The sequence below is a fragment of the Coregonus clupeaformis genome, chromosome 21 (genome assembly GCF_020615455.1).
Source record: "Coregonus clupeaformis isolate EN_2021a chromosome 21, ASM2061545v1, whole genome shotgun sequence".
Classification (NCBI taxonomy): domain Eukaryota; kingdom Metazoa; phylum Chordata; class Actinopteri; order Salmoniformes; family Salmonidae; genus Coregonus; species Coregonus clupeaformis.
In genome coordinates this window covers 8,557,670-8,579,047 of record NC_059212.1, presented here as the reverse complement: position 1 = coordinate 8,579,047, position 21,378 = coordinate 8,557,670, and the positions used below count along the sequence as shown (strand labels likewise).

Here is a 21,378-nt window from a genome sequence, read left to right as displayed (position 1 = left end):
CCTGCCCCTGCATGTCCCTGAAGATCTCATCCACAAATGATTGGAAAACTGATGGAGCGTTCATCAACCCGTATGGCATGACCAGATACTCGTAATGGCCCGAGGTGGTACTAAAGGCTGTTTTCCATTCATCACCCTCCCTGATGCGCACCAAGTTGTACGCGCTCCTGAGATCTAATTTCGTGAAGAAACGCGCCCCATGCAACGACTCAGTCATGGTCGCAATCAGCGGGAGTGGATAACTATACTTCACCGTAATCTGATTGAGACCACGGTAATCGATGCACGGACGCAAACCACCATCCTTTTTCTTCACGAAAAAGAAACTCGATGACGCTGGGGAAGTGGACGGCCGTATGTATCCTTGTCTCAGCGATTCGTCTATGTAAATCTCCATAGCTTTCTTCTCCTCCTGAGACAGAGGATACACATGGCTCCGTGGGAGCGCAGCTCCTGCCTGGAGGTTTATCGCACAATCCCCCTGCCTATGGGGTGGCAACCGCGTCGCCCTCGCCTTACTAAACGCAATAGCCAAATCCCCATACTCAGGTGGAACGTGCAATGCGGGCACCTGGTTTGGACTCTCCACCGAGGTAGCCCCCTACGGAAACGCCCAAACATCTACCCACACACTGAGCAGACCACTCCATCAGAGCCCTCTCCTGCCACGAAATCGCTGGGTTATGGGTACTCAACCAGGGCATGCCCAGCACCACCGGATACGCAGGAGAGTCAATCAGGAACAGCTGAATCATCTCCTGATGATCCCCCTGCGCACACATCCTAAGTGGCGCCGTGACCTCCTGATTAAGCCCGTACCCAACGGACGACTATCTAGGGCGTGAACGGGAAAAGGAACATCAACAGGAATGAGGGGAATCCCTAACGCTAAACAAAACTTTTTATCAATAAAATTCCCAGCTGCGCCTGAATCTACCAGCGCCTTATGCTGGGAATGAGGTGCTACCTGTGGAAAACGTACAGGCATACAAAAATGGGCAACAGTGAGCTCTGGGTGAGTGGGGCGCCTACTCACCTGGAGGGAATCCCCAGTGTGGGACCTGTCGTCATCTCCCCTAGGAGGCCATCCCCAGCACCTAGCCGCGGTGTGTCCTCCCCGACCACAGTTGGTGCAGTGGATGGACCCCCTAGCCTGCCGACTCCTCCTCTCTCTAGCGCCCAGCGCCCCGAGCTCCATAGGACAAGGCTCGGAGACGCTGGAGGGTGGAATGGACGGACCCTCCGCAGGGACGCCCGCGGGTAGCCAGCAAGGTATCCAGCCTGATGGACATATCAACCAGCTGGTCGAAAGTGAGGCTGGTGTCCCTACAAGCCAGCTCCCGACGGACGCCTCTCGTAGGCTGCATCGGTATAGATCGATGAGGGCCCGATCATTCCACCCTGCATCTGCCGCCAGAGTACGGAATTCGAGCGCGAATTCCTGGGCACTTCTCCTCCCCTGCCGGAGGAAGACCAGACGCTCCCCGCCGCTTTCCCCTCCGGGGATGAGTCAAACACCGCCCTGAAGCGGCGGGAGAACTCGGTGTACGTAATCGTCGTGGCGTCGATCTTCCTCCACTCCGCGTTGGCCCACTCCAACGCTTTTCCCGGCCAGGCAGGAGATCAGGGCGGACACGCTCTCATGCCCTGAAGGTGCCGGGTGCACTGTGGCCAGGTATAGCTCTACCTGGAGCAGGAATCCCTGACACCCAGCCGCGGTCCCGTCGTAGGCCCTCGGGAGAGATAGTCGGACTCCTCGAGGTTCCGGCGCTGGAATGGGCGGGCTGGCCGATGGTGCTGGCAGGGCGGGCGGCGGTGGAGGCGAACCCCAGCCTCGGAGTGTGGTAATCACCTCCTGCAGGGCGGTCCCCATCTGCAGGAGCTGCTCTTGCTGGTCCCGAACCTGGGCTTCCAGTCTCGTCTGGGCTGCTTCGGCTCCTGCTGATTCCATTGTGGGTGTGTGATTCTGTCAGGGCGTGTTGTAGGTGTAGTGTGGGAATCAAACGCAGGACGCAGACTGAATGTTCCAAAGGCTGTATTACTGGCCCAACACAGGCAACAGGACAACCAAGCCCGACAGCAAAACCCGCACGAAGGCGAAAGGTAAATGCGCACTAACAGGTGCGACAAAATGTATCGGTGCACACACAAGTGCAAAATAAGCTCCAGCACAGTGGAGACAATACGCTCAACCGAGCAAAACACAACACTGACGGAAACAATCACACACAACACTAGACAAACACAACGAGAAACTTATAGGACACTAATTACGTCAAAACAGAAACAGGTGTGTAAACAAACAGACAAAAGCAAACGAACATGAAACATCTAGCGGTGGCAGCTAGAATTCCGGAGACGACGAACGCCGAAGCCTGCCCGAACAAGGGAGAGAGGCAGCCTCGGCCGAAACCGTGACAGAACCAAAAAAAGGCCTAAGTCATTATGATGAATGGAGAAGAAGTGTTTTCCATTCATCATAGTGTTTTACATTGAGCACATCAGTGTTCAACTGGTTCTTATAAATGTCTATTCATATGATGGTTTGTGTGTGTCATTTGAAAACAAAATACCATTTTGATAAGAAATAACATTGTTTTGAATGTAAAGTTTCATTTTGCTGGAGAATTGAGGGGTTTTGCCCATTGTGTGTGTGTTTTTTGATTTGTGTGTAGAGTTCTGAGAATATGAGGCATGCTTTCAGAAAATGTGTGTAAACAATCGAGAAAAACTGTAAATGTATTGTGGTCACTTGATCTTAGATGGTTGTAAAATGTTATGGCTATTTTTTCTATTCGAATAAGGAGGGGGTATTGGCCCAATTCTGCCCTACATGCGTTATTTTGAGTTTTTCTTTGTACTTGCAATACACTCTTGCAAAGCTCTGCATGCAGTATTTCGATTGGATGTTTGTCCCATTTGGTAAATTCATTATTAGAGAGCGGACCCCATACTTCGCTGCCATTTAGAGCAATTGGTTCTACAACTGATTGGACATATTTTAGCCAGATTCTAATTGGAGGCCAGGTCATCTGATGCAGCACTCCATCACTCTCATTGGTCAGATAGCCCTTACACAGCCTGGAGGCGTGTTTTGGGTCATTGTCCTGTTGAAAAACAAATGATAGTCCCACTAAGCGCAAACCAGATGGGATGGCGTATCGCTGCAGAATGCTGTGGTAGCCATGCTGGTTAAGTGTGCCTTGAATTCTAAATAAATCCAGACAGTGTCACCAGCAAAGCACCCCCACACCATCACACCTCCTCCTCCATGCTTCACGGTGGAAACCACACATGCAGAGATCATCCGCTCACCTACTCTGCGTCTCACAAAGACACGGCGGTTGGAACCAAAAATCTCAAATTTGGACTCATCAGACCAAAGGACACATTTCCACTGGTCTAATGTCCATTGCTCATGTTTCTTGGCCCAAGCAAGTCTCTTCTTCTTATTGGTGTCCTTTAGTAGTGGTTTCTTTGCAGCAATTCGACCATGAAGGCCTGATTCACGCAGTCTCCTCTTAACAGTTGATGTTGAGATGTGTCTGTTACTTGAACTCTGTGAAGCATTTATTTGGGCTGCAATTTCTGAGGCTGGTAACTCTAATGAATTTATCCTCTGCAGCAGAGGTAACTCTGGGTCTTCCTTTCCTGTAGCGGTTCTCATGAGAGCCAGTTTCATCATAACGCATGATGGTTTTTGCGACTGCATTTGAAGAAACTTTCAAAGTTCTTGAATTTTTCCGGATTGACTGACCTTCATGTCTATAACAGTTTTTAAATGTTTGATTTGTTAAATGTGATCTGCCACACCATTTTTATACACTGAACAAAAATACAAACGCAACATGAAACAATTTCAAATAATTTACTGAGTTACAGTTCATATAAGGAAATGTGTCAATTGAAATAAATTCATTAGGCCCTAATCTATGGATTTCACATGACTGGGAATACAGATATGCATCTGTTGGTCACAGATACCTTAAGAAAAAGGTATGTGAGTGGATCAGAAAACCACTCAATATCTGGTGTGACCACCATTTGCCTCATTCAGTGCGACACATCTCCTTTGCATAGAGTTGATAAGGCTGTTGATTGTTGCCTATGGAATGTTGTCCCACGCGAAGTTGATGGATATTGGCAAGAACTGGAGCACGCTGCCATACACGTCAATCCAGAGCATCCCACACATGCTCAATGGGTGACACGTCTGGTGAGTATGCAGGACATTTTCAGCTTCCAGGAATTGTGTACAGATCCTTGCGACATTGGGCCGTGCATTATCATACTGAAACATGAGGTGATGGCGGCGGATGAATGGCACAGCAATGGGGGTCAGGGTCTCGTCACGGTATCTCTGTGCATTCAAATTGCCATTGATAAAATGCAATTGTGTTCATTGTCCGTAGCTTAAGCCTGCCATAACCCCTACGCCACCACGTTGACATCAGCAAATTCTTCGGTTGTGCAAACCCACAGTTTCATCAGCTGTCCGGGTGGCTGGTCTCAGATGATCCCACAGGTGAATAAGCCGGACCCAGGGTACATTCTAACTATATAATTAGAATAATCATTATATTTCCATGATTCCAACAGTTCACCCAAGTTGTTTGATCTAAATGGCAAGTCAAATCGCATTTGTAATATTTGGTTAAAAATAACGCCTAGAGTTTATCGCATTTGTAATATTTGGTTAAAAATAACAGAGAGGGGAGGGGAGGGGAAGAGAGGAGAGGAGAGGAGAGGAGAGGAGAGGAGAGGAGAGGGGAAGAGAGTAGAGTAGAGTAGAGTAGAGTAGAGTAGAGTAGAGTAGAGTAGAGTAGAGTAGAGTAGAGTAGAGTATAGTAGAGGAGAGGAGAGGAGAGGAGAGGAGAAAAGAGGAGAAAAGAGACGAAAAGAACGCTGCAGAAAATGATTTCCATAAACGGGTCATGTGATGTGGGTGTAGAGAGAGAGACTCAGTCTGTGAGTGATAAACGTTACCAGAACACATTATTTTATTGCCAATAGGCTCGAGACGGCTCTCTGAAACTATAATTAGGAAAGTGTGTGTCCTGGAAGCCCTAGCTTGCACAGCGCGTGCACAGGCAAGGCTTTCTCTCTCGCCAGGGCATGTTCAGAGTTTGAGACTAACTGGAGCGACATTTTATTTCCTTGAGTGAGTTGCGCAAGCTGGGAGCTTGCCTACAGTACACCTTGACACACTTGGCACCGTTCGCCGGTGGCTTTTTTTCTCTTCTCATTCCGCTGCCTGCTCGCGCTGTTCATTCTACCATAAATTGGAGAGTTGGAGAGGAAAATACTGCACATATTGGGACTCTGTTATAGCTTAAAGCAGGGGTCTTCAACATTTTCTTTCCCAGGGACCCCCTCCCAGGCAAACCGGCGACCCAGGGACTCCCATCATTACTTTAGCAAAAAAATATATATATATATATATATATATATATATATATATATATATATATATATATATATATATATATATATATTATGTCTTGACTTATCATCAGGTGAATGAAAAGGCAAGGAGAAATAATCAATATTTAAAAATTAATAGATTTGGTGGATAGTTTTTCATTATTTTGACCTCCCCACATTATAACTGGAAGAGGAAGTGTAAACTCTAATATAGCCTATTAGCTAGAAAGGTAACTCCAAACACACATTCGCTAAAAGGAGCTGTTTAGCTGGTAAAAAAAAAAAAAAGGTTAGGGTTACTTGCTGCACTGGCAGCCTATTTGCGGGTGCTTTTTCAAAGTGAGTGTAATTTGCTTAACATTTGGAGTTGAGAAGTGAAGTTGACATCATCAGTTGGTAGAGCATGGTGCTTGCAACGCCAGGGTTGTGGGTTCGATTCCCACGGGGGGCCAGTATGAAAATGTATGCACTCACTAAATGTAAGTCGCTCTGGATAAGAGCGTCTGCTAAATGACTAAAATCTCAAATGTAAATTAGAAATAAGATATTCTCCTCTTTTCTACTGTAGGTATATAATTCAAAATTCGTTTACTATGTTGTTGCTAGCAATATTCATTCCACTTTAAAAAATATATATATTTCCGCTGACCACCGGCAGTACCGCCGGTTAAATACCACTGTCTTAAACCTATAATCCTTAGCTGCTACATCCATTTTTTTATTTATAAACAGGGATGGAATTTATGAATTTTGGGCACTGGCCAAACGGGCTAGTAGACTGCACATTTTACTAGCCCGGGTCCAATAAATGTGCCATGCAATATTTGAAAAGACACAATTTCACTAGCCAGGTTATTTTTTTATTTTATTTTAACTCAGTTAAAAACAAATTCCTATTTGCAATGATGGCCTACACCGGCCGACGCTGGGCCAATTGTGCGCCGCCCTATGGGACTCCCAATCACCGCCGGTTGTGATACAGCCTGGAATCGAACCAGGGGGTCTGTAGTGACGCCTCAAGCAGTGAGATGCAGTGCCTCAGACCGCTGCGCCACTCGGGAGCCAGACATTGTGGCGCAGGATATCTTAATATCCATCCCTTCTTATAAATGAATGATAGCCTATTGATTCATGAAGAATATAACTTATAGATGCCTCATGAGCTTAGTTCAACTGTCGTACCCCATCAGAACCCAAAATATAGCCTATGCTTGTTTTACTTTTACTCCAATGTTTGTAAACAAAGTAAACATAAACAAGACTCAAAACATGTTAAAACTATCATGTTGATATCATGGATGGCCAGTCCTTGCATCCATAGCTCTGACTATGAATTTGAGAGTGGTTACATTTCTCCAGGCCCATCCTAGCTTTAAGGAATGTGCCAAATACACAATGCTATCCATAACATATTGTTCTGATTTCTGATCGTATCATGGGTGCCAACTTCATGTGTCATCATCATTGGAAAATAGTGAATTTGAAGACAGTTCTTAACTTTCCCTTCTCCACACACACAACGAGTTTGCCAAATTTGACACTATTGAGTTTAAATATGACACTTACTTGGCATTCTGAGTGCTCCAGATAATAGTTTTCAGTGATTTGGCGTCAGAAGGTAACGTCGACCTAAATACGACAATAAAGATCCAGAGGTAACACTTCCAGCACGCGACCCCTGCCATTCTCACAACCGGGAGATAGAGTGAGCCGAGCGTCGGAGCCGCAGTGCGCGTGGCAGGGCAGCAGACGCTATCTACCGCTTTCTTCTGTGGCTCGTGTGTTTGTCAGTCGGGTGCATGTGAGGTCGATGTTAGATACATGTCTCTCTGTCCGGTGTGTCTTCAGATCCCCGTTTAAACCTCCGCTGTCCGCAAAGCGCTCGTGTCAACAGCCGTTGGCACTAAATTACGGTTTTAAGAGGTTCAAGGCGGGATGTGATCCGGTTGACCTGCAGTTGAGAAACGGGGGAAGTTCTTTATTCTCGTCTTTGTCCCTAATGTCACACCGATCCGGTTCCTCGTTAGATCAGGTAACCTATACCGAGGTTTCTCTGCAGGCTAGGCTATTTCTGCCTTCAGAAGCGTAGCCTATCGGCCGATGTCTTTGTCAGGTAAATAATATCTCCAAGCAACGCTCTCTGTACCTGTCACTCTCTTTCATAGAATAGATGACAACACGCAATCATCAGTTAGAACTCCATCAGCAGCACTCCCGTCAGAACACACTTTATCCGTCTCTTCTCCTCGGCCCTCCCTTCTCCAGAGCAGGGAAACTGCGGTCAGTTAATGTAGTAAATATTTCCTTTCCCCTCATGCGCTCCCCCTCTCCTCTCCTATTCTCTATTCGTCCTAGAACATGTGAGAGGTCCGATTGAGCTAGAGCCTGCATTCTTCAACACACTGCCCGGATTCCCACCATGCAGCAGTAGGCCGGGCAGTAGCTATGTCCTCTTTGTCCCCGAGTCTAGTTATTTATTGTGCAGTAGGCTAGTAGACTAGGGACGCACAGTTAGAAGTGGTCTAGTCTACCAAGGGTCAGGACTTGCTCTCTCTCCCTCCTCTGTCTCTCTCTCTCGTTCACTGCGTGGAACCCGACGTCCCCCGCTTTGCTCCTCTCCTCGAGCTAAACGGCTGTACCGTAACCTGATGCCCGGGCGCGCGGTTGACAGCTCACGATATCATCCACCGCAACCAATCAGATAGCTCTGTCCGGAACTCGGGCAGCGGTGTTTGTGTGTTTCTCCGGTCCATTACCACAGTCCATTTCTCTGATACCCATTTAAAACTTTCCCCCCTTTAAAATAAATATATGTGTGAACATTGCAAAAGTAAACATGTAGGCTAATGCAATGGCTTACCCATTAGAAATCACATAGGGAAAAATTAGTACAATTAAAATTATTTTTTAATCTTTAGGCTATTTCAAGCATGTTTTATTCAAAAAGAGTGGTGTGAATTGATCCCCTGAATCTCAGTCTAAGCATCACAAGGTCAGACAATGAACTTCATGGGAACGTATTGTTATACACAATAGGGCAGTGTTCCTTAACTGGCAGTCTGCGGCCACCCAAGTTTTCTGAGCAAAAAAAATCTGTTCCAAAGTATTCCCACATGTAATAGAGAGATATATGTGATCATATACAAATGTAAGCAAGGTTTGAAATGATTATGTTTTAGTCAAATATTATATCTGTTTGGGTTTCTTTTGGTCAATTTGCAGTCTGCAAATAATTTGTAATTATGTTCCATGACCATCCACTCAAGAAAACATTGGCTTGCTGGCTGAAGGTAGTTGATGATCCCTGCAATAGGGGCTGTCCATTGATGGTAGAAATGCTAGACACTTAATTGATCATGTCCATATCTGTGCCCCCTGTGTGTGTGTGTGTGTGTGTGTGTGTGTGTGTGTGTGTTTCTGTGCCAATGTGTTTTTGTATGTGTGTGTCTGTGTGATTGTGTGTGTTTGCGTGCATAACTGCACTAGTGTGTGTGTGTTCACTATAAGTTTGAGCCCATGCATTTTTATAATCAACGTTGCCCCCTAATGGTTGAGGAGAGATCAACCGACAGATCACCAGCAGACTAACATCAGAGCAGAAAGACAGCAGGCATTTACACTTACATTATAATATTTAGTAATTGTATACTGGAGCTAGAGTCCATAGATTTGTGTTGTAGGTCTTCTACAGAGGGGCAAATCAAATTCACAGCAGGGCTGAAACAAAAGCCTGCAGACCTAGCTCTCCAAGAGGACAGTTGACCACTGGAACCGTCCCAAATGGCACCCTGCTGTTCCTTATTCCCTATGGGCTCTGGTCAAAAGTAGTGTTCTATAAAGGGAATAGGCTGCAATTTGGAACACAGACCTGTGGTCCACATTCTACATGAACAGAAACATGGTGCTACACCCCGAGACTGAGGTCTGTGGTTCTCTATCACATATTTACACTCAGCAAACACTGAAACTATGACATCATCACTGCGAGACATGGCCAAGGCATGAGGTCAGCAGTACCACAGTGAATAAAATCTAAGAAATTCTAGTTTATTGCTTTCTGATAAAACCTATCCCAGCTGTCACTGGCCAGTCTCAGTAGCCTGTATACGTTTCTAGAAGGTTGATGTCTTACAGGTAATCCACTGTGTTGCTCATTGCATCATTGCTAGTATTCATATTGGTTTGTGCTATAGAAGATGTGTTGTAGAAAGTTGTTTCCTAATCATCATTCTGCTCAGGACTGGAGTAAACAGATCGCTTCAAGGGGTTTAAGAGGTACAGCCCAAAATTACATTAACATCAGAAAAAGTAGCCTGAGACACTCGCTCAATATTAAAAACTCTTGGTTAACAACTCTTACTACTTGGTTAAAATTTGACGTTTCGACAACAATGGCCTTCATCAGACAGACACACACACGTATGAGTGGAGCCTTTCGGAATGCGGAGGATCAAATGGTTAACCCCTCGTTATCTAGAGGAGAGGATTATGGGTAGTACGTGGCCGACTTGTGACTCGCTCATTCTAGCTGCAATCAATACCACACACACACACACACACATTAACAACTGGAGAGGAACACACACAGTTGTTATTCTGGGGTTATGAGGCTCTGAAATTGTTATTGCAGTGATTCATGCAGCTTTGATTTCAGCACAGCCACAATAAGAGTAAAATAAAACCACTTCCTGTTTAGAAGAAGTCTGATTGCAGCTCAGACGTCCCCCTCTCTCACAGCCTCACTCATAATCGCTTCAGGAAGCATCCTTCTCATTTCACTGAATCAAAGTTACTATAGTACCACCCTCAAAAAGTAACCGATTCATAATTGCTGTAGGAAATGAGTCAGACAGCCTCCTCCTCTCTATCAGATCTCACATCGGTGTGTTTTACACCAACACATGTCCCTCCTTTGATGGCTTCATGGCCTGAAGGACTGTTTCCATTCTAGAGGAAGACTCTCACTCGGGCTACTTACTGTCTGTCTTTAGGTCACTCAGGCTACTTACTGTCTGTCTTTAGGTCACTCAGGCTACTTACTGTCTGTCTTTAGGTCACTCGGGCTACTTACTGTCTGTCTTTAGGTCACTCAGGCTACTTACTGTCTGTCTTTAGGTCACTCAGGCTACTTACTGTCTGTCTTTAGGTCACTCAGGCTACTTACTGTCTGTCTTTAGGTCACTCAGGCTACTTACTGTCTGTCTTTAGGTCACTCAGGCTACTTACTGTCTGTCTTTAGGTCACTCAGGCTACTTACTGTCTGTCTTTAGGTCACTCAGGCTACTTACTGTCTGTCTTTAGGTCACTCGGGCTACTTACTGTCTGCCTTTAGGTCACTCGGGCTACTTACTGTCTGTCTTTAGGTCACTCAGGCTACTTACTGTCTGCCTTTAGGTCACTCGGGCTACTTACTGTCTGTCTTTAGGTCACTCAGGCTACTTACTGTCTGTCTTTAGGTCACTCAGGCTACTTACTGTCTGTCTTTAGGTCACTCAGGCTACTTACTGTCTGTCTTTAGGTCACTCAGGCTACTTACTGTCTGTCTTTAGGTCACTCAGGCTACTTACTGTCTGTCTTTAGGTCACTCAGGCTACTTACTGTCTGTCTTTAGGTCACTCAGGCTACTTACTGTCTGTCTTTAGGTCACTCGGGCTACTTACTGTCTGCCTTTAGGTCACTCAGGCTACTTACTGTCTGTCTTTAGGTCACTCAGGCTACTTACTGTCTGTCTTTAGGTCACTCGGGCTACTTACTGTCTGCCTTTAGGTCACTCAGGCTACTTACTGTCTGCCGTTAGGTCACTCAGGCTACTTACTGTCTGCCGTTAGGTCACACTCACATTTTAGATTGGGGTTAGTGAGTGATAGTGCGTGAGTGCGTGAGAGAGAGAGGGGGCTGGAGAGAGAGAGAGGGGGCTGGAGAGAGAGAGAGAGGGGGCTGGAGAGAGAGAGAGGGGGCGGAGAGAGAGAGAGGGGGGCGGGAGAGAGAGAGAGGGGGCTGAGAGAGAGAGAGGGGGCTGGAGATAGAGAGAGGGGGCTGGAGAGAGAGAGAGGGGGCTGGAGAGAGAGGGGGGGGTTCAGCAGAAGACAGAGGGACGGAGGGTTGTTTGTGTGCGTGAGAGAGAGAGACAGAGCGGTATCGTAGCTGTCTGAACCCACTTGTTCCCATCAGCTGTCAGGTCACAGTCCTGAGTCCCTTGATTAACGTGTCACTGTCAGTCTCACTGACGTCACGCCGGGACACAAACACACATTTTAAGGAGAGCACACATACCCAGGGACTAACTCTGTGAGGTTTTAATAAGAAGCAAAGGTTTCAGGGGCTCTCTTAGCTACAAAGAGCTTGCTTTCTCTCTGGCTCGCTCTCTCTCTGTCTGCAGGATCTCTATGGTCCATCTACACACATCACCTCTAAAAACAAAATAATAGCTTGGTGCGTTTATACCAGGGGTATACCTTGGTAAATCGCTTGGTGCGTTTATACCAGAAGTAACTACGCCATTCAATCCAGCCCATATTTGTTTTGGGGGGAGGGGTGAGGGATTATTATTTTGTGTTTAAAAAAAACTCCAGGCCACACTTAAATGTCAAAGACTAAATAGAAAGTACTGTTGAAGTCGGAAGTTTACATACACCTTAGCCAAATACATTTAAACTCAGTTTTTCACAATTCCTGACATTTAATCCTAGTAAAAATTCCCTGTTTTAGGTCAGTTAGGATCACCACTTTATTTTAAGAATGTGAAATGTCAGAATAATAGTAGAGAGAATGATTTATTTCAGCTTTTATTTCTTTCATCACATTCCCAGTGGGTCAGGAGTTTACATACACTCAATTAGTATTTGGTAGCATTGCCTTTAAATTGTTTAACTTGGGTCAAACGTTTCGGGTAGCCTTCCACAAGCTTCCCACAATAAGTTGGGTGAATTTTGGCCCATTCCTCCTGACAGAGCTGGTGTAACTGAGTCAGGTTTGTAGGCCTCCTTGCTCGCACACGCTTTTTCAGTTCTGCCCACAAATTCTCTATAGGATTGAGGTCAGGGCTTTGTGATGGCCACTCCAATACCTTGATTTTGTTGTCCTTAAGCCATTTTGCCACAACTTTGGAAGTATGCTTGGGGTCAGCATACCCATTTGCGACCAAGCTTTAACTTCCTGACTGATGTCTTGAGATGTTGCTTCAATATATCCACATAATTTTCCTTCCTCATGATGCCATCTATTTTGTGAAGTGCACCAGTCCCTCCTGCAGCAAAGCACCCTCACAGCATGATGCTGCCAGCCCCGTGCTTCACGGTTGGGATGGTGTTCTTCGGCTTGCAAGCAACCCCCTTTTTCCTCCAAACATAACGATGGTCATTATGGTCAAACAGTTCTATTTTGTTTCATCAGACCAGAGGACATTATTCCAAAAAGTAAGATCTTTGTCCCCATGTGCAGTTGCAAACCGTAGTCTGGCTTTTTTATGGCGGTTTTGTAGCAGTGGCTTCTTCCTTGCTGAGCGGCCTTTCAGGTTATGTCGATATAGGACTCATTTTACTGTGGGTATAGATACTTTTGTACCTGTTTCCTCCAGCATCTTCACAAGGTCCTTTGCTGTTGTTCTGGGATTGATTTGCACTTTTCGCACCAAAGTACGTTCATCTCTAGGAGACAGAACGTGTCTCCTTCCTGAGTGGTATGATGGCTGCGTGGTCCCATGGTGTTTATACTTGCGTACTATTTTTTGTACAGATGAACGTGGTACCTTCAGGCGTTTGGAAATTGCTCCCAAGGATGAACCAGACTTGTGGAGGTCTACAATCTTTTTTTCTGAGGTCTTGGATGATTTGTTTTGATTTTCCCATGATGTCAAGCAAAGAGGCACTGAATTTGAAGGTAGGCCTTGAAATACATCTACAGGTACACCTCCAATTGACTCAAATTATGTTAATTAGCCGATCAGAAGCTTCTAAAGCCATTACATCATTTTCTGGAATTTTCCAAGCTGTTTAAAGGCACAGTCAACTTAGTGACTTCTGACCCACTGGAATTGTGAATTATATGTGAAATAATCTGTCTGTAAACAATTGTTGGAAAAATTACTTGTGTCATGCACAAAGTAGATGTCCTAACTGACTTGCCAAAACTATAGTTTGTTAACAAGAAATGTGTGGAGTGGTTGGAAAACGAGTTTTAATGACTCCAACCTAAGTGTATGTAAACTTCCGACTTCAACTGTATGTGTCAATTATAATGGACCTACAGTAGCAGTCAAAAGTTTAGACACACCTACTCATTCCAAGGGTTTTTCTTTATTTTTACTATTTTCTACATTGTAGAATAATAGTGAAGACATCAAAACTATGAAATAACACATATGGAATCATGTAGTAACCAAAAAAGTGTTAAACATATCGAAATATATTTTATATTCTTCAAAGTAGCCACCCTTTGCCTTGATGACAGCTTTGCACTCTCTTGGCATTCTCTCAACCATTCCATACCTGTCTGTCTGCCTGCCTGTCTGTGTAAGGCCAAAGAGGAGACTAGTGAATTATTATTCTCTTCCATCTGCCCTGACAACCCCAGCGAGATTAAAACTGATTACTTCATTAATGATTTAACCACGGAATTAGAATCCTATGGATTTAACCCTTTGAGGTGCAGCCTACAGACAAAATGTTACAGGCTTTGTTTTAACACTAACTGCTTCTAATCGATTAAATTACAGAAAGGATGCACATTGAACTGTTATTTCCGGAATAGAACAGAGATCAGAGTAACTGTCTGGCTGTTTTATTATTCTAACTGACCCCTTACTTAACCCAGTTCTCAGACCTCCCATGACCTGCCCAGCATCCGCTAAAGTCCACTGCCCAGGCTTCAGATTGCTGGTCTGAAGGGTTCGGTCCCAAATGGCACCCTATTCCCTATATAGTCCCTATGGGCCCTGGTCAAAAGTAGTGCACAAAATAGGGAACAGGGTGCCATTTGGTACGCAGAGGGGGCCCTCGGGTTATCAGGAGTAAATATAAGCCATATCTCTGGCCTCTGCAGCTGGAGGAACTGCCAGGCTGGGATTTAACCCCTCAGCCCTGATCCTGTCAACACGCACCAGAGCAGGGCAGTGAGAGAGATTCTAGACATTCACGGACACACACCAGAGCAGAGCACTGACCGGGATCACGGACACACACCAGAGCAGAGCACTGACCGGGATCACGGACACACACCAGAGCAGAGCACTGACCAGGATCACGGACACACACCAGAGCAGAGCACTGACCAGGATCACGGACACACACCAGAGCAGAGCACTGACCGGGATCCCGGACACACATGCTCACGGACACACACACACACGTGTTTGAGTAAGTTCAAGACTGAGAAAGGAACCCTTTTAGTTTCCCTACACAGCGGTACTTTGTCCTTCTACAAGGAGGGATGAGAGAGATGTTTGATGGAAGGAGGACAGGCCTCTCCAGACCTGTCAGACAAGTACCGTATTGAATGGAACCCTTCCCTTCACTTCAACCCTCTTTCCTTCCCTGCACCATTCACCAGATCACAGACAGCAGCTGTAGTGAATGGAGCTGAATGGATCCCTTCCCTTCACCCCTCTTTTATTCACCCCTTCCCTCGTTCCCTGCACCATTCTAACGAGCAGCCATTGATCTGAGATTCTCTTTAGAGCGGTTTAATAGAGGCCTCCACAGCCTTTCATCTACTGCCAGACTCTCTTTTATGATAACAGCCATCGACTCCCTCCATCTCCCCCTCGACAGACACAGCTGATTGCTCCCAGCATGGGAGAGCTGTGCTCTGCATAACTTGTAACTGTAGGTAGGAGATAAACAAACACAGGACACGCACAACGTAGAAAGATGGGAACGTTACATGGAATGACATACTAGTTAGTAGAATATCAAAAGTGGGATGGACGTTGCTCTTTGATTTTCTTGTGGTGAATCTACACTGTCTGTTAAGAGTAGCTAGGCACGTACAATGTATACACTTAAAAAGGCAACACAGCCTGCTCAATCCATTCACAGGAACACACCAGCTATATACACTGAACACAGCCTGCTCAATCCATTCACAGGAACACACCAGCTATATACACATACTGAACACAGGCAAAGCAGCTCTGACACAAGTCTCGTGACGGGGCCACCCTTCCAAACTCTGTCTCGTTGACTCATGAGAAGAACAGAACGTGAGAAGCCTGGGCTTCAAAGGCTACTCTGACTGACACTTGATAAATTAAAACAAGAAAACAAACATTTTTAGGTCTGGGATTTACAGTGAGGGGAAAAAGTATTCGATCCCCTGCTGATTTTGTACGTTTGCCCACTGACAAAGAAATGATCAGTCTATAATTTTAATGGTAGGTTTACTTGAACAGTGAGACACAGAATAACAACAAAAAAATCCAGAAAAACGCAGGTCAAAAATGTAATAAATTGATTTGCATTTTAATGAGGGAAATAAGTATTTGACCCCCTCTCAATCAGAAAGATCTCTGGCTCCCAGGTGTCTTTTATTAAGGTAACGAGCTGAGATTAGGAGCACACTCTTAAAGGGAGTGCTCCTAATCTCAGTTTGTTACCTGTATAAAAGACACCTGTCCACAGAAGCAATCAATCAATCAGATTCCAAACTCTACACCATGGCCAAGACCAAAGAGCTCTCCAAGGATGTCAGGGACAAGATTGTAGATCTACACATGCTGGAATGGGCTACAAGACCATTGCCAAGCAGCTTGGTGAGAAGGTGACAACAGTTGGTGCGATTATTCGCAAATGGAAGAAACACAAAAGACCTGTCAATCTCCCTCGGCCTGGGGCTCCATGCAAGATCTCACCTTGTGGAGTTGCAATGATCATGAGAACGGTGAGGAATCAGCCCAGAACTACACGGGAGGATCTTGTCAATGATCTCAAGGCAGCTGGGACCATAGTCACCAAGAAAGCAATTGGTAACACACTACGCCGTGAAGGACTGAAATCCTGCAACGCCCGCAAGGTCCCCCTGCTCAAGAAAGCACATATACAGGGCCATCTGAAGTTTGCCAATGAACATCTGAATGATTCAGAGGAGAACTGGGTGAAAGGGTTGTGGTCAGATGAGACCAAAATCAAGCTCTTTGGCATCAACTCAACTCGCCGTGTTTGGAGGAGGAGGAATGCTGCCCATGACCACAAGAACACCATCCCCACCGTCAAACATGGAGGTGGAAACATTATGCTTTGGGGGTGTTTTTCTGCTAAGGGGACAGGACAACTTCACTGCATCAAAGGGACGATGGACGGGGCCATGTACCGTCAAATCTTGGGTGAGAACCTCCTTCCCTCAGCCAGGGCATTGAAAATGGGTCATGGATGGGTATTCCAGCATGACACTGACCCAAAACACACAGCCAAGGCAACAAAAGAGTGGCTCAAGAAGAAGCACATTAAGGTCCTGGAGTGGCCTAGCCAGTCTCCAGACCTTAATCCCATAGAAAATCTGTGGAGGGAGCTGAAGGTTCGAGTTGCCAAACGTCAGCCTCAAAACCTTAATGACTTGGAGAAGATCTGCAAAGAGGAGTGGAACAAAATCCCTCCTGAGATGTGTGCAAACCTGGTGGCCAACTACAAGAAACGTCTGACCTCTGTGATTGCCAACGAGGGTTTTGCCACCAAGTACTAAGTCATGTTTTGCAGAGGGGTCAAATATTTATTTCCCTCATTAAAATGCAAATCAATTTATAACATTTTTTACATTCGTTTTTCTGGATTTTTTGTTGTTATTCTGTCTCTCACTGTTCAAATAAACCTACCATTAAAATTATAGACTGATCATGTCTTTGTCAGTGGCAAACGTACAAAATCAGCAGGGGCTCAAATACTTTTTTCCCTCACTGTATGTGCATTCAAAATGGCCCCCTATTGCCTATATAGTGCAGAACAATGCACAGAAAATAATAATATCAGGTTAAACTAGAACTAAGTACATAGTATTTGTCCCAAATAATCTTTAATTTTCAAACATGTTGTTGAATCTGTACATGCACCATTTGATTGAACTAAACTATCCTGTTTTTCACAGTAACATATACATTTTCCGGATTGTTGCTGTTTCTCAGTACTCTGCTTCCCTCTGCTGTTGGTATAAGGCTATGGCTTTTTAGAATTATACCTACATGTCTACGATTTAATAGTAGGTGGCATAAGACTTTAAGACCAGTAGGTGGCATAAGACATTAACACGTTGTAAAACAAACTGAGTGTTGCCACAATTGACAATACTTTTCAATTCCAATAATTACAAGCCCCCGGTGTAGTTCAGTTGGTAGAGCATGGCGCTTGCAACGCCAGGGTTGTGGCCAGTATGAAAATGTATGCACTCACAAACTGTAAGTCGCTCTGGATAAGAGCGTCTGCTAAATGACTAAAATGTAAATAGTGCACGGGGCTCTGGCCAGAGGTAGTGTAGGGAATAGGGTGTTCTCATTTCTGAGGAGAGGCGATGAGTAGCTGTGGTTAAATAAACTAAAATAGTTTATTTTCAAACAATGCAAACTGATTAAATAGATCACAGCACTCATGTCGAGTTGGTTGACTTTTATTCAAAAAGTGACTGTCTCCAGACATGTACAAATCTGAGAGTGAGTGGCAATAGGATGGGGAACAAACAATATCGCGGAAGAGTGTGTATATATATATATATGAAAAAATGCAACATACATAAATGGCCAAAAACCGAAAAACACAACAAATGAAAATAAAGCTTGATGTTTGTTTTATATACAGTAAGGATCAAATAAAGGAATTATACCGATGTAGTGGTAGTTAGTGACAAAACAAAAGCCACAGTAATTTTTACTCCAAAGTATTTACTTACATGAAATAATAATTAGGTAAAACACACACAGGCTGTTATATCTACTTCATCGACATCACATCTGGGCCATCTTTAATGTTTTCTGTCATCATAACACCAATAATCACCTTTCATGGTTACCTCTCTGACACGGAAGAAGAGTAGTGAGAAAAAATGATTTAGGACCTGTCCAGAAACATACCTTACAACCCTCGACCCTAGTCTCGCGAGGCCATCCTTCCAAATCTCGTCTACAGAAGCTTTCCAAGGCTACCTCAACCCTTAACCCCTAGGTGCTAGTGTAGATCTGAAGTAATCTGATGGGTATAAGCAATACGGTAGTAGCTTCACCTTTCCCCCCTGATAGACTAGCTGGGATGAAGCCAAATTGCTTATACCTTACTTATCCATTCCTATCAGATATACACAGGTACCTATGGGTATAGGCACAGAATTACTAGAATAGGCAAAAACGACACAGACCAGAGCAACTTTATTCTAGTAATACTATTTCTATGGGGCTAGGGGCAGTTTCTTGGACAGGGGAGTTGATTTCCTTCCACTATAGCATGTTTAAGGCTCAGGCATGGAATGATTAAAGTAGATAGATTTACCTCAGTAGACAAAACATTTCATTAAAACTTATGGACGACATAATAGTTAATGTCACATTTAAGCTTTGTCTAGCTGCCAGAGTGCTGCTGCTGTTGATAAATGTCCCAAATGGCACCCTATTCCCTATATAGTGCACTACTTTTGACCAGGGCCAAGAGGGAATATAGGCCCTGGTGAGGGCACTAGGGTTCCATTTGGGATGAACCCAACCTCAACCTTTCTATAGGATTATAATGATGACTGGCTTTAAGTTAGTTATACAGCTTCATATTGTGGAGTTTCGCGATAGGACATTATTACTCATGATGTTGAAGGTGAAAACCATAAAGCTGAGATTTCACAAGTCAGATTTTTTTTCTCCATGATGAGTCCAAACTAATTTACACTTATTGTAAATTGACGTTATTAAGACGAAGAAAAAACAAAAATACAAATTTAAAAATCTTCCTTGCCGCATGACTACACATGCTTTTCATTTCAAACAGTTTTACTTACACATTTCTGAAACCTTAACTTTTTATGTTGAACATTAATTTAAAAAATGCAGTTATAAAAACAGCACCGATTCATATATAACTTTATTTAAAATTTAGAGATAGCTATTTCAACAGTAAATGTGCTGGATTTTCTGGAGAGGGAGAAATGTATTTTCTGTGTATTAACATGCTGCTTGCTTGTCTCCGAGTCAGCACAGCGGTGGCACTACCAGAGAGAAAATCACCTCGCTGTCCGTCGGGAGAGAAGTCTCTACAGATGGGGAGAAGGGTCCAAATCTTTGGGTAAGCTTCAGGACTTGTGTGACAGCTTAGTTCCTTGTTAAACACTGGGCCTGCGTCCCAAATGGCACCCTATTCCCTAAATAGTGAACTACTTTTGAGACGCACCCTGGGCCTCTTCTCAGCAACCTCAGGGGTCCTCAGTCAGACTGAATAGAAACACCGGACCCACACACAGTCGGATATGACGAAGAGACCTTCAAGAAACTATCCTGAAGCATTTACAACCGTGTGGGGTTATTTCTACTCGTTTCGTATGAAGGAATCTGCTCTTGGAAAACAGTTATGCCCTTTACTTGGACCAAGGGTTGGATGTGTGCAGCTACATCCATTACCATTACAGCTGATCTATTCAACAGGTCACCAACAGAACCACCAGCAGTTGTCATCACAACCACAGAACCAACAGATTCTACTGACAGTCCAACATGGGGGAAAGGAAAACAGCATAAAGACCATGTCCATCCACTAATACCACAGCACTGCTAGCTAGCTTTCTACTAACAATCTGTTTATAAATTACTACACCACACCGGGTTACTCACTATACTAGCATAGAGACAGGGTTAGAACACATTGAAAAACGAAAGGCTCTTACGTTAGAACTCATTTCATCTCCAGTTGGAAGAAAAATAAATCATTCTAGAATTATGGAACATTCTTCAGACTAAACGTCTCGAGGATTCCTCTAGGTTTGGAACTGGTTTGCCACTAACTGAAAGGGGAAAGCTTACCCAAGGATTATAAAAGTATTTTGTTTTCATTCAGTCCCCTCTGAGCGAGCAACACTGTGTGTGTGTTAGACCATGGAGGATAAACCAGAGAAAGAAGACTCCTGATCTGCATCTTAACTTCTCCATAAATACACTATGCCTCTCCTCTTCTCTCCGTCTACAAAGACCAGTTTAAAACATGGACACTCCAAGGACCTGCAGAGAGAAAAGGTGTCATTACACATCTGTAAAAGCACTTAGCAACAACATGCCTTAGGTATTATTATAGTGAGGCTGAGCCACCCTTCCAGTATTGGGATTGTGTGTTTGAATGCAGCGCTGGCTGTCAATGCTTGGATTTGATTGTCTCTGAGCAGAAATGAAGCATTTGATTGGCACGGACTAAAATTGTTTCCCCTCAAGAGAGGCATTTACTTGTTTTAACGTTTTGTTTTCCTACTTTGTCGGACAAAGTAGCCTATGCGGCGTTAGTTTGTATCTTATGCATGCTAGCTTGTTGCTGGTCCTCTGTAGCTCAACTGGTAGAGCACGGCGCTTGTAACGCCAGGGTAGTGGGTTCGATCCCCGGGACCACCCATACACAAAAATGTATGCACGCATGACTAAGTCGCTTTGGATAAAAGCGTCTGCTAAATGGCATATTATTATTATTATTATTATATTATTACTAGACCCCACCCCTTTTCGTCATCTTCCTGAGGGGAACTTCCCAGGCTTTCCAACAGAAAAAGCGAAAGGAATGTATTCAACCAAATCAGTCTTCAGCATTTAATCCCTGGGATCGAACCTCAGGCTGTAGTGGCGCCTCAGCACTGCGGTGCAGCACTTTTGACCGCTGTGACACCCAGGAGCTCGTTACATATTAGATTCTAGGGCACAATATGTGCTTTAAACATAGCTAGAATTCATATAGGTTGTATCTCAATCAATTAAAAAATATATATTATTTTCTGGTGCTCCTAAATTTCATCGAGGTGCTCCTA

The 21,378-nt window shown here is 44.5% G+C and overlaps 2 protein-coding genes across 3 annotated transcripts in view; both read right to left on the bottom strand.

Annotated features, from left to right (window-relative positions):
• LOC121531586 (ephrin-B1-like) overlaps window positions 1–8,075 on the bottom strand; it is a 118,568-nt gene extending 110,493 nt beyond the window's left edge. The window contains exon 1 of the mRNA XM_041836876.2: window positions 6,991–8,075. Within this exon, the coding sequence (XP_041692810.1) occupies window positions 6,991–7,109 (119 nt within the window). The 5' untranslated portion in view covers window positions 7,110–8,075. The remainder of the gene's footprint in view (window positions 1–6,990) is intronic.
• A 9,921-nt stretch (window positions 8,076–17,996) lies between these two features.
• LOC121531595 (cohesin subunit SA-2-like) overlaps window positions 17,997–21,378 on the bottom strand; it is a 28,603-nt gene continuing 25,221 nt past the window's right edge. For both annotated transcript variants that reach the window (XM_045206183.1, XM_045206184.1), the window contains exon 32: window positions 17,997–20,590. In XM_045206183.1, the coding sequence (XP_045062118.1) occupies window positions 20,567–20,590 (24 nt within the window). In that variant the 3' untranslated portion in view covers window positions 17,997–20,566. The remainder of the gene's footprint in view (window positions 20,591–21,378) is intronic.